Genomic DNA, 12028 nt, shown 5'->3' with positions numbered 1-12028 from the left:
GGCAGAGGCGGGACGAGCTTGGCGGGGTCTCGGGAGGTCACGGGCAGGGTCGCCAGGGGCCCCGGCTGGTCCACACCCGTGAGCGCGGGCGCGGGCCTCGCTGCTCGTGCCCGGTGCTCCGGCCGGCATCGCTCGCAACCGCCCAAGCCGGCGAGCCCCGACTGCGGCGGGCGGGCGGGCGAGCGGGTGAGCGCGAAGGGGCCAGTCGCAAGGACGGACGCCTGCCTGCCTCGCGCCACAGCACAGATGAAGCTGGGGGGCACCCAGGGGAACCCCAAAGCCGTGACTCACTACGCGAGGGGTCTGGCGCCGAGCGGGGCTGGCGGGCACGGGGTGACGAGCAAGCCCCCCGGGGACACGACAGGCAGCGCCGCCGCCTGTGTCCGCAGCGCCCCTTCCCCCATCAACCCGCCCGCGCTGCCCGAAAATCCACTGACGAGACCAGGCCGGCTCCCCGCCCTCTGGGTGCGGCCCACCCGCGGGGCCGCCCCCCCCCCCCCCCCCCCGCGGGGCTCTCCACGGCGGCGCCGCCCCGCAGCGCTCCCTGCGCTTCTCAGCCTGCCGCGGCTCGCCCGGCGAGTTCCCGCTGGACACCGGGAAGCCCCGGCCCTGCGTGCCCCGTCCTCGTCCTCGGGCCTCTGCCACGAGCGCGCTGCAGCCACCACCCAGCCCGCGACGCCCCGCCCCGGCAGGCCTTGCCCGGGCCCCGCGGCAGCGCCCAGCTGAGGTCGCCAGCGCCCCCACAACTCGCACCCAGGACCGGGGCCTCGTCCGCCGGCCTCCCCTCAGCAGCCCGGGCCCCCGGGACGCCACCCTCCCGAGAGCCCCGCTCGCGGCCCACTGCTCAGCCGGCATCCCGGCCCTGGATGCCCATCTGAGGCCGCGCCCGGCCTGTCTCGGGCCCACCAGGCGGTCGGAGCGCCGGCCCGGGCAGTGGAGCCAGCGCGGCTCCAGGGCGCCCCCGCGTGGCCCGGCTGCCTGGGAATGGGGACAGTCCTCGGCTTCCCCAGCTCCTGCACTCGCTGCTCCCCCTCCGCGCCCCAGCTCCACCCGCGCTCCTCAGGGGCGCCCGCAGCCCAAGCTGCACCTGCTGGAGGAGCTGGACCCTGACCAGCCCCAGTATTCCCCGCCCCCACCCCCCAACGTGCCCCCCGAACCCAGGATGACGCGACCGCGCACCGCAGTGGCCCGGGCTGCAGGGCTGGCACCCGCAAACCCAACATCGCCGCTGCACCCTCATGGAGCTGCCCTCGTGGCGCCTCGGAGGCGCCGCGTCGCCGCTGCTGCCGCTCGCAGGCACGAGCCCGCCGGCACGAGCGCGCGGGGACTAGAGACGGCGCGGCAGGCGGACCCCCGGGACCGCAGACGGCCTGGGCCGGGAGGCCGGGATTTACCTCCGCTCTGAATGAGGATGTCGAACAGGTCGTCCATCTGCTGGATGGAGGAGCCGTTTTCCTGCCGACAGAAAACAAACCCCTGAACAGCCGGACGGGGGCCGCCCCGGCTCGGGCACAGGCTCCTCCTGTCCCTGCACTGGCGGCGCTGCCACTGCACCCCAAGGCCTCCCTGACCCCACGAGGCCTGGCTCCCGCGTCCCCGCCCCGAAGGCCCATCCGGACCCCCGTCCTCCGGCTGGGTTCGGGGCCGCGGGCCGCCAGCCACCGAGGTGCCACCGCCCGACCAGGCCCCAGTCTACCTTCTTCACCTGCGGCCGCGGCTGCTGGCTCACGGCCTCCTCGTAGCCCGGCGGCTCCTTCTTCAGCAGAGACGTGGGGCTCCCAAAGAGCGGCTGCGGCGGGGGCTCCAGGTCCCTCTGGGCCGGCGGTCCAGGGGCTGGAGACCCCGGCGGGGACCCAGGCTGGAAGGAGAGAAGCGGGATGAGGGGCAGGCCGGGGCCGCACACCCCGGAGGGCAAGGCAGGAGGCGCCGCCCTCCACCCCGGGCCAGCTTGCCCAGCCCCCCGGGCAGGCATGGAGGACACTGGAGGAGCTGAGATGCGGGGGGTGTCTGACCCTGCAGCGGGCAGGGAGACACAGGGTGACCACGGGGGGGGGGGTAGGCAGGAGCCACAGAGACGACGAGGGGCTGCGGGGTGCCTCCTCCCCCTCCCCGGCTCCTGTCACCGCCCCCTCTGCCCTCCTGAGCCCGAAGCCGTCTCACCTCCTGGCCGGGCTGCGTGGCGAGGCGGGGCTGGGAGGGTGGCAGCACCAGGGAGCTGGCCGCCGATGACCCGTTGGTGGGGGACAGCTGGCCTCTCTGGGGGGAGAAAGGAGAGGAGCTGGCACCAGGCTCGGCACAGCCACCCCGCCCCAGGGCGGGCAGCCCCCACCTCGCCAGGGGCCAGCCCCCAGGGAGCAGATGTGGGCGCGCCCAAGTGGACGATGCTCAGGAGCCCCCTGCCAGGTGCTGAAACTTTCTGACGTGATGCCAGAGAGGTGGACAGTCCCGATGCCCGCCCCCGCCCGGCCAAGGCTGGGGGTTCACGGGTGGGTCCCTCAGCCTCCCCATGTCTTAGCACCCCCCTTGGTGAAAGGGGAGTAAGAGCCTTCATTTTTGCGGCTTGGTGGGAAGACTGGAGGCAAATACAACCTGCTCAGGGGGTGCTGGGCAAGTGGGGCTGCCCTTACGTATCTTCACCCTCCCCTGCCGCCCCCGCCCCTCCCACACCCAGACACCTGCTGGGGGCTCCCGCCGGGCAGGCCAGAGCTGTCTGCATTCTTATTGGTCACGGTGAGGACAAGGTGGGTCCCTGTGGAGTCGGTGATGAGGGTGGGAGGTGTGACCCCCTTGATGCGGCCGGGGCCGGGCGGGCCCAGAAGCAGCTGGGGGGTGGAGGCCAGCTCGGGCTCAGGCAGCCCGGCTTCTTGCTTCACCACCACAGGCGAGGGCACCAGGGCACAGGCGTCTACGTGGTGGTGGGCGGCCAGGCTGGGGCTGAAGGGCTGAGCGGGGCCCGGGGGCTGCTGGCTCAGTGGACAGCTGGGGAAGCTGTTCTCCTGCTTCACCGGGGCGCCCAGAGCGGCCGGGGCGGGCTGCTGGGCCTGCTTCCCCTGCTCCAGCTGCAGCCTGAGCCACTCGACCTGCTGCTGCTTCTGCCGGAGCATGCGGGTCAGCTCCTCGATCTGCTTGTCCTTCTCCTGCAGCATCTGGTCCTTATCGCGCCCCTCCAGCTCTGCCCGCACCCCAGGGCTCAGACAGCAGGACCCCGCCCGGGGGCCCTCCTCCTTCACGAGGATCTGCAGGGGCGAGGTCTGCAGGGTGAGCTGCGTCAGAGGTGATGTCACCATCTCACCAAAGGCGTCCCCGGGAGTGGAGTTCTCATCGCCCGTGCTGAGCAGCGAGCGCTCCGAGGGGGTGGGGGACACGGGGGGCGTGGAGCCCGTGCTGCCGAACTTCACCACTCCGTTGCTGGTCACTGTGGCCACCACCACCTCGGCCGGCGCCAGGCCTGCTGCCACCAGAGCAGGCCCCGTGCTCAGCCTCGCTGCCGGGAAGGCGACCACCACCTCGCCGGCCTTGGGCAGGATGGACGTGGCGGCAGGGGCCTTGGGAGCCCCCAGGGCGGGGCTGACTTGGTCTTGGTAGGCGCGCAGGCGCTCAATCAGCTCTGTCTTGGTGCCCGAGACAGGCAGCGACCGCAGCTTCAGCTCCTGCTTCAGCTCTGCCACCTGCAAGGGGGTGGATGGAGAGTCGGGCAGCAGGGCACACAGCAACCGGGCCCAGGCAAGAGGGCGCGGGGGACACTGGGAGATGAGCCGTCTGTTGGGTAGGCCTGTGTCTCCAAGCCCCACCGGCCACTGCAGATCCATCCCCTGCCCCCAACCACAGGGGAGGGTGAGCCAGGTGCCTGGCCTCGCCACACCAGGGCCTGGCTCAATGCCCCACTCCCCAATCTGGGCATGACGCGCGCTGCCCAGTGGTGCTTATGTGAAGGGACTGGGTTTCCAAAGGTCAACCACACCCCCAGAGCACAGCTAGAGCTCGGAGTCAAGCCCAGGGCTGAGGGACCCACTGCCCCCACGTCCTACCGGGGTCAGGTGGCGACCAGGAGGGCCCCTCTGGGTGAGAGGACGCGCATTCGGGGGGGGGGGGTGGGCACATGCCCCATTTCATCTGACGGGGACAGATGACGGCCAGAGCGGGGCCTGTGACGCGAGTGGGCGCGCTCCTTCCAGCACGGGCCGTGTGATGTGGCTGATTCCTTCTCTGGGGCCAAGCTGACAGGCCGGGGGTGCCGGAGTGGAGACCCCAGAGTTTGATTCATTGCTCTACCGCTGGCCAGACTGTGACCCCAGACAAGCCTCTGGCCCCATCAACCGCTGGATCTTCCCTGCGAGGACGGCCCTGCCCCGAGGCTCCCACTGCACCAGAGACGGAGGTGGACGTGGGCTGAGCCCAGCCCTGGACAGACCCCACGCGTGCGGCTGACAGTCATGACCAGGACGCGACGCAGAGGGGCAGGGCTGGCAGGCTGGCGGCCTCCGGCGGAGATCGCGGTCAGGAGCTCCGCCTGCCTCCCTGGGCCTGGGCCTGGGCCAGCTGTCTTCTCTGCCTGACACCAGGGCCCTGACAGCCACAGGGGAGGCCAGGCTGGCGGTGGGGAGGGGGCGCCGCCTACCTTCATGTCGTCCAGGTTGGCAGGCAGGGTTCCTGGCTTGCCAGCCTGTGAGGAGCTGTTCTGACGCGTCAGCCCACCGGGCCCAGGGGCGCCTGAGCTGCTGCTGCAGGAGGTGGAGACGCTGCGTACTGGGGGCGCCCCACTGCTTCCCAGAGCCTCGCCTGCCGGCCTGAGGAGGTAGAAAGTGCTTTCAGCCGCTGCCCTCCCTCTGCAGGGCAGGGGCAGGACGGGCGGGCAGGAGGGTTACCGCAGGCCCCGCTTGGAGACCATGCTCGCAAGAGTCCAGACCAAAGGACGGCTCCCCCCCAACCCACCAGGCCCAGCCCCCACCTGTCTGGGGCTGCCCACAGTGCACGGGGCCGGGGGCGCTATGGGGGTGCCTACTTTGGGGGGGCAGGCAGGATGGTCTGGTAGTTGTAGTGCTGCTGCTGCTGCTGGTTGAGGATCTGCAGCTGGAGGAAGAGCTGCTGCTGCTGCAGGATCTTGGCATAGGAGGAGTCCATGGGGGGCGCCCCCTTGTCCTGCTTTTGGTCCGGGGGGATGTACTGGTGGTACTTGAGCTTCTTCACCTTTGGCTTCAGCTCCTTGGCTTTCTTGCTGCGCTGCGACTTCTCGCTGGCTGGCTTGGGTTGGCTTTGCTGAGGGCACAGGAGGCAAAGGTGCAGTCAGGGGGCAGCCAGGCTTCCGGGAAGGGGCAGCCTGCTGCTGCCAGCCGAGCAGTGGCTGAGAAGGCGCCCGCCGCCACCTGCCCTCCTCCACTCTCCTCCTCAAAGGCAAAGGCCTCCTCAGGACCCTCAAGCGTGCCCGGGAGGGGGCCGGGGCTGATGGGCTGGGCACCGCCTCTCTTAAGAAAGCTTCTGCTAGTGAAAATCAACCCGTGTGCAGAGGTCACTGTGACCTTGAGCAAAGAGTGAGTTTGCCGTGGAGGTAAAGGCCGGTTTATGGTGCCCGTGCCGTCCACGACCACGTCACGCAGGCCTGGGGGAACCCTGTCAGGCTGGAACAAGCGTGTCTACCTGAAGCTGAGGAACCAGGAAAAGACGCCTTTTCAGAGAAGTCACTCACCCAAGGTCATAAAGTGACCTTGATTGCGGGGGGTGGGGGGGTGGGGGGGGTAGGGGGGAGAGCCAGGGTGCGCGCCCAGGACTCCGATAGCCCCTGTTGGTTCAGTGCGCTCTGCACGCGGGGGGTCTGCCACTGGATTTTACGGTCAACGAGGTCCCAGCAGGCAAAGAAAGGCCAGCAGGTCAAGCCGGGGAGGCCTGGCCTGGGGTCAGGGAACAGTGGCAGTGCACGAGGGCCAGAGCTGGCAGGGGAGTGCAGGGCAGGGCCAAGAGCACCTAGAACAAGGAGCGAGGGGAGACTTGAGGTGGACCTAAGCTGGGGACTCCACCAGGCAGCAGTGGGAAACCAGAGCAGAGATCTGGGGAGAGGGGACCCAATGAAGCAGGTGGCAGGTGAGCAAGTCAAAGGTTTCTGGTTTTGAACTTTGGCAACTGTGGAGACAGTAGCCCCTTCGCGGAACACTCAGGAAGTCAAGCAGAGGGTCTGGCCCTGCTGGTAAGTATGGCAACAGGCGAATGCCCAGAGCTGGCAGATACCCATGTGGATGGAGACGGGGCCTGGGAGCACCCTACCGAAAGGGAGGACGGAGTGGGGGAGAGCTGTGGCAAAGGCAATGGAAAGCAGAAGAGCAGACAGAGGAGTTCACCAAGGGGTCAGAGACAGATGGGGGGCTGGGTTTGACAATGGGAACCCTGAGTAGACATTCTAGTTCCCTGACAGGGCTGGGGAGCCACAGGGGCTCAGGCGTTACTGGGAAAGAGGAAGCACAGACAATACATATATTCTGTCAAAAGTATGCGGTCAAAGGAAGGCACCCCTTGTGTGACGAGAATGGGTCTGAGAGAGGAATTTTGGGGGGAAACCTTGACATCTGTGGTCAGTCAGGAGCAGACCACACAGGCGAGAGTGGTGAGGCTGATGAGGGATCACGGGAACAGCACACGGACCTGGAGGAGCCACTCCTTCCCCTGGGACTGGGGCAGCCAAAGGGACTTCCCGCAAGGGGCGCAGCTGCGTCCAGGCTGTGAGTGGCAGAAGGGGAGAGGCACTAACCGGGGACACGGTGCCCAGGGTCAGTGGGCTAGAGAAGCCACGAGACAAGGGAAGCGAGTGGGGCGGGCGGAAGGGGACCTGCCAGGAGGAGTCGGCGTGCCGCTCTTGGTCTGTGGGGTGACCAGTAGTGACCCCCCCAGAGGTTCTGTGGCTGTCCTGTGGGGCTGACAGGTAATGCTGCCCCTTCGTTATTTCAGATCTTGAGGACAAATGCCCGACACCGCCAGCTCTGTGACGGTGCTGGTCAGCACACTTGAGTGTGTCACTTGTGGAGCAGCAACGTCTGCCCAGCGGCTGCTCCGGACAGTGGACGGAGGGAGGCAGGAGCGAGCAAGTGGAAAGCCCTGTGCAGAGGCGGGCACGCTGCTGGGGGACAGTCAGGAGCCCCAGAGAAAACAGGAAGAATCCCATGTGGCCTCAATGAGCTCTGCTGGTCCAGGGGGAGAGAGTCACCCCTCCCCACCCCCCGCTGGGAGGAGAGGGCAGGGCACAACCATCAGCAAACTGCACCTTAATGAGTGTTGGGGAGGGCCTGGCGGCAGGGACGGTGGTTCCATTGGGGAGGCTGGGAGGCAGGGGAGGCTGCTCTGTCAGGAAAAGCGTTTCTCCAGAATCCGGGCCCACTGGGAGTTGAGAAACAACCTGAAAAAAGAAGAGGGGCATGAGGACGCCCTCCTTTTCTGGGCCTCCAGAGGCACAAGCACACCCTAGCGCTGCCCTGCCTGTCGGAAGCGACGGCAGCCACCTGCTGGACACCACCACCGTGGAGATGAGTGGTGGGCAGAGAGCGGGGGGACCGGGAGGAGGCAGAGGCAGTGAAAGGTCACTGGAGTGCACACGCTTTGGCGAAGCAGGCGCTGGGAATGAAAGGCAGCCCCACCGCAGCCTCCCCCGGGACTACGGCGCTCAGGCTGGCAGAAATGGCCCATGTCACCCTCCCCACCCTGGGACTCACGCAGCCAGTTCCTGGCCTACGGGGGCCATACCCCCTGGCTTTCTGTCCCACCTAGCACAAGCAAGAGACCTCATTGTGGTCATACTGGCAAAGTCTGGGGCCTGGTGGGGCACAGGGAGTGGGTGAGCTCACCTGACTGGGGGATCCAGAGGCGGCACTGGGCAGCGGCTCACTGACCCGGGCTTCCAGCGGCGACGGCACTGAGCCCGGGGACTCATGGCTGGCGGGCTGCTCAGGGGATAAGGCATCGCTGCTGTCCTCATCGAAGGAAGAGCTGTCCGCCACTTTGGGGTAATTCACCTGGCCCACTGAAAGTCAAAGTCAGTGTCGGCCTCTACTCCTACCCCAGCGAGTAAGAAGGGAGGCCACGCTCACCAGCCGAGGCTGTCCCGGCAAAGTGTCTGCCCTTGGGCCCCCCCAAGTCCCAGCAAGGGAGACCAGTAGCCAACCCGCTTCCTGGGCCCAAAGGAAGTCTACGGAAGTTCATGAGCATAACCCAAAGCAAAGGCCAGTCTTGGGAGGCCATCAACATGCTCCCTGGGGAGCGCCTTGGGTGAGAAAAGGACTGATCTTTAACCTCAAGCTTTTAAATCCAGGCTTTGTCCTGTCTTCAAAGTCAAGTTCCGCCCTCCCTGCCTCCAAATGCTGTCTCCCTGCCTCGTCTGTCCGTCCTGTGGCTGCACTGAACTCCTCTGTGGGCCCTGAGAGGGGGGCCTTGAGAGCGCAGACTTCCTGGGCCTGTCAGAACGCCCCACAGGCCAGCAAGCACCTGGGAAAGGGACACCTGCTGGCACAAGTGACAGCACTGCCGGACATCCGGGGACCTCCTGTTAGCAGCCAGTGACTCCAGAGACTCAAGGCCTGGCGGCAGCGGCCACCAACAAACAGCTCCCCTACTGTCACTGGCCACCTGCTGCTCACGGCCGGGGCAGGCTGGGTGCTGGCGCTCCTCTAGCACTGGGGGTAGGGCTGAGGCGAGGCGGGAGGAACGGCGTGGAACTCGTGGAACGTCCCCGCGTGGAACTCCCAGGACCCAGAGGGAAGGGAATAGGACGAGTAGGATATTTCCAAAGACTCCTGTCATAAGCACCCCCTCAGCATGCCAGGGGAGGAGGTTCTGTGCTGGTCTGTCCTCCACACAGAGGAACTGGGGCCGTGGACAGAGGTGAGCAGCCGGCCACGCTCGGGAAACCTGCTGTGGTGGTGACACCACAGAGAAGGAACAGGAACAGGTCAGTAACTCTCCCAGCAGATTCTGTGACCTTCAGCTCTCTCCTCCCTGGGAAGGACACACCTGAGCCTGCTTGTCCGCCGGCCGGAGGTGGTGGTGGAGCAGGCATCCCCATGGCGGCCGCCCCCAGCAGGGCTGCCTCTAGTGCTCCCCTGGCCTGTCCCAGGAAGGCACATGGCGGTCACACACCCAGATTCCTCAACCCCTTCTGCCCAGCCAGGGGACCTGCTGTGGGCCCGGCCCAGGCCCGGACGCAGGACCCAGGATGGAAGGGCTGCAATTCCACCCCTGTCAGCGCAGCCCGAGGAAGCCCCAGGAGCGGTGTGTCTGGAGTGGCCAGACGGGGGCTGGGGACAGCACGCGGAGGCCCTGCCCTCCAGAAGTTTATGGGCGAGTCACCCACCGTGGAGCTCGGTAGCTGTCAGAGACATGGACTCAAAGGGGATGCTGAGGAGAGGCTCAGGGAAGACTTCCTAGAGGGAGGGGTTGACATGAACCTACAGCTCAACCGGGGTGGCATGGAAAAAGGGTGCTGGGGGGGGGGGGTGGCTATGTCGGGGGTGCTGGGGGACACGGCAGGAGAGCACGGCACCTGCAAAGCTCCCATGCGCAGCAGGCCTACGGACAGTCTTGGCTCCCTCTTCCAGTCCACACCAGTTTGGCCGCCACCTCCTGAGACAAGCCTCCACCTCAGCCCTGGTCCCACTGCCGCTACCTCCTCTGGCCCCCCTCACTCCCAAACTCCTTCATCCCAGCTCATGAGCCTGCTCCTCTTCTCCCAGCCTAAAAAACCCTTCCTCAGCCACATCTTTTCTCCCCCACTGACCTTTTGAACAAATGGTTACACTTGCTGCCGCCACTTCCTTACCCGCACATGACCTGGCTTTTGCTGGCAAATACTCCTTTCTCTCAAGTCACCAAACGATGACCTCACTGCCAGGCTGAACTACCTCCCAGGCCTCCGGTTCTCCCACGAGCCAGGCGCTGCCGGCCTCCAGGCCACCCCCACACTGTCCCCTCAGCCTGGAACATCCTTCTGCACTTTCTCCACTTGGCAAACTGAATCAAGCTCCAGGCTGCTCCCAACACACGACACCCTCTGTGGCAGCTGCCCAGCCCCGCCCCAGGCCCTGGGGAGCCTGGAGGGGAACCCAGCACTGTAGCTACCATGGCTGCTGTCAATGCATCTGTAAGGACAGCACTGCCAGACTGGCCAGCAACCCACCCGTGAGTGTCAGGTGCCGAGGACTGTGCTGGACCCTCTATACCCCGAGTGAGCTGGCGAAGAGCCCCGCAAGCGATGTCCCTTCTACTGCACGGCGCCAGCACCTGCCCGGAGCCAGACTGGGAAACCACTTATTTATACGTAGTCTTCTCACAACAGACCGACTTCTTGGAGGGCAGTGCTATATCTTGTTCATCTCCGTAACGTCACCAGGGTCTGGCAGCTGCCAACTCTCAGCCACCATGTCAGTCTTTGGCTGGCCTGAGAACTGACCTCGGCCCAAACACTAGGCTGGAACTAGGAGCTGCTGCAGAATCTGGTGAAGATCTGGGCAGGAGACCATGCAGATGAGGCGGGATGAACACAGGGCAAAGCGATGAAAGAACAGGATTGGGGCGGGGCGGGGTGGGGCGGGGCAGGGGTCTACCAGAGCCCTTGAGAGTGCGGCTGGGGCTGCTCCTGTGTTCCTGACCTGCACCCTGCCTAAAGAGCGAACTCCTCCTACAGTGGGACACTGAGCCTCCCTTCGCTAAAGGTACGGGTGGGGGGACGCCGAATGGCCTTGTCCAGGAGCAGGTCCTGGGCCCACTGAACTGAAGGAGACACGTCTTTACCAATGGTGGTGACAAGGGTCTAAGGGAATCACGTCCTAACCCTGACACATGAGGCCCTGCACTCCTGGCCTGAGGCCCCACCTCAAGTTTTGACCCTGCTTTTCCAAGTCCACCTGCAGCCGGTCCCTCCCAGGGCACACTGGCTCTGCCCGAAGCACACGTTCTTCCCTTGCCGACACTTCAGTTTCCACTCCTCTTGCAGCCTCCATTCTTGGCTGTTGCCCTCTCTGATATGGCACCCACCCCCCATGCCTCTAGTACAGCTCCAGCCTCTGTCCGCCTCTGGCCTACTGACCTGCCTGTATCTGCCCAAGGGGCAAGGCCTGCCTTGTGGGGATGTGGTCCTAGCATCTAGCACACTGCCTGGATCAAAATTTGTTGAGTGAAATATCTGTGGCAAGGGTCAATTCCCAGAAGAGATTCACTAAAAAAAAAACAGTAAGGCACAGATTTCTAATACCTGCCTCTCTGCGTGTTCCTACACACTGATGCCAACACCTGTCTGCCCTCTAAGTGTACTAGTCCCTGGATTTACAGATAAGTCAGAGGCCTGTTAGTTATTTTGACACAACACTGACCCTTAAGGTCACCAGTCCTGTCCCAAGGTAACACAATCTATTTATCAGGCTCTTGAACGCTGCCCCTCGGTTCCCCCAGGCTAAGCAGGGAGTCAAAGAGCAAGACGCCCAGAGCCCCTTGCCTCTGCGGCTAGGCTGCAAACAGGTGGACAGGGCCTCTCACCTATGATGGCCTCTTTCAAGCTGGACTCCACAGGCAGAATGTTCTTCTCCACCAGCTCCATGGGGCCAGGCCTCTGTGCAATCTTCTCGTTGAGGTCATCAGCCAATCTGGCTCTCTTCAACTTCAGCTGCTTGGCCTGGAGGGAAGGCTCAGCCGAGGTCTCTGCCCATGGAGAGAATGGGGGGTGGGGAGACAGGAGGATGAAGGAGTGGACCTGGTTCTACCTCGGGAACTCCAGAGAGCATAAGAAAGCCAAGTACCCCAGGCAATAAAGGTGGCTGGGCTTGATGTTTCACAGAAGGGGTCGCCACTGTGGGGATAGTATGTGGTCACGCACAATGGTCACCAGGCAGAGGCCAGCTCAGGGGACTCTGAGGTGGAGCTACAGAGCTGAGAAGAGCACCAGACAACAGAGCCATCTCCACCTCCCCTCAAGCCTACTATGTGACCGGGGCAATTCACCTCCCTGCTCTGGGTTTCAGTGTCTCCATCTGCAAAATGTAGGGTTCAGACAAGGAAAATTCTC

The 12028-nt window shown here is 65.1% G+C and overlaps 1 protein-coding gene across 4 annotated transcripts in view; it reads right to left on the bottom strand.

Moving 5' to 3' along the window:
* The window catches only part of MRTFA (myocardin related transcription factor A), a 140791-nt gene that overhangs the window by 2293 nt on the left and 126470 nt on the right, over positions 1-12028 (bottom strand). For all 4 annotated transcript variants that reach the window (XM_037513500.2, XM_054696021.1, XM_037513504.2 and 1 more), the window contains 9 exons: positions 11503-11664; positions 7824-7999; positions 7247-7378; positions 5003-5256; positions 4619-4787; positions 2676-3668; positions 2161-2256; positions 1697-1858; positions 1395-1455 (listed from right to left, as the gene is read on the bottom strand). In XM_037513500.2, coding sequence (XP_037369397.1) covers positions 1395-1455; positions 1697-1858; positions 2161-2256; positions 2676-3668; positions 4619-4787; positions 5003-5256; positions 7247-7378; positions 7824-7999; positions 11503-11664 — 2205 coding nt within the window. The remainder of the gene's footprint in view (positions 1-1394; positions 1456-1696; positions 1859-2160; positions 2257-2675; positions 3669-4618; positions 4788-5002; positions 5257-7246; positions 7379-7823; positions 8000-11502; positions 11665-12028) is intronic.

Source organism: Talpa occidentalis, unplaced genomic scaffold (genome assembly GCF_014898055.3).
Source record: "Talpa occidentalis isolate TD23 unplaced genomic scaffold, MPIMG_talOcc4v2.1 talOcc4.16, whole genome shotgun sequence".
Taxonomy (NCBI): Eukaryota; Metazoa; Chordata; class Mammalia; order Eulipotyphla; family Talpidae; genus Talpa; species Talpa occidentalis.
The sequence above is the reverse complement of the archived record's forward strand: the minus strand, read 5'-3'. Positions and strand labels throughout refer to the sequence as shown.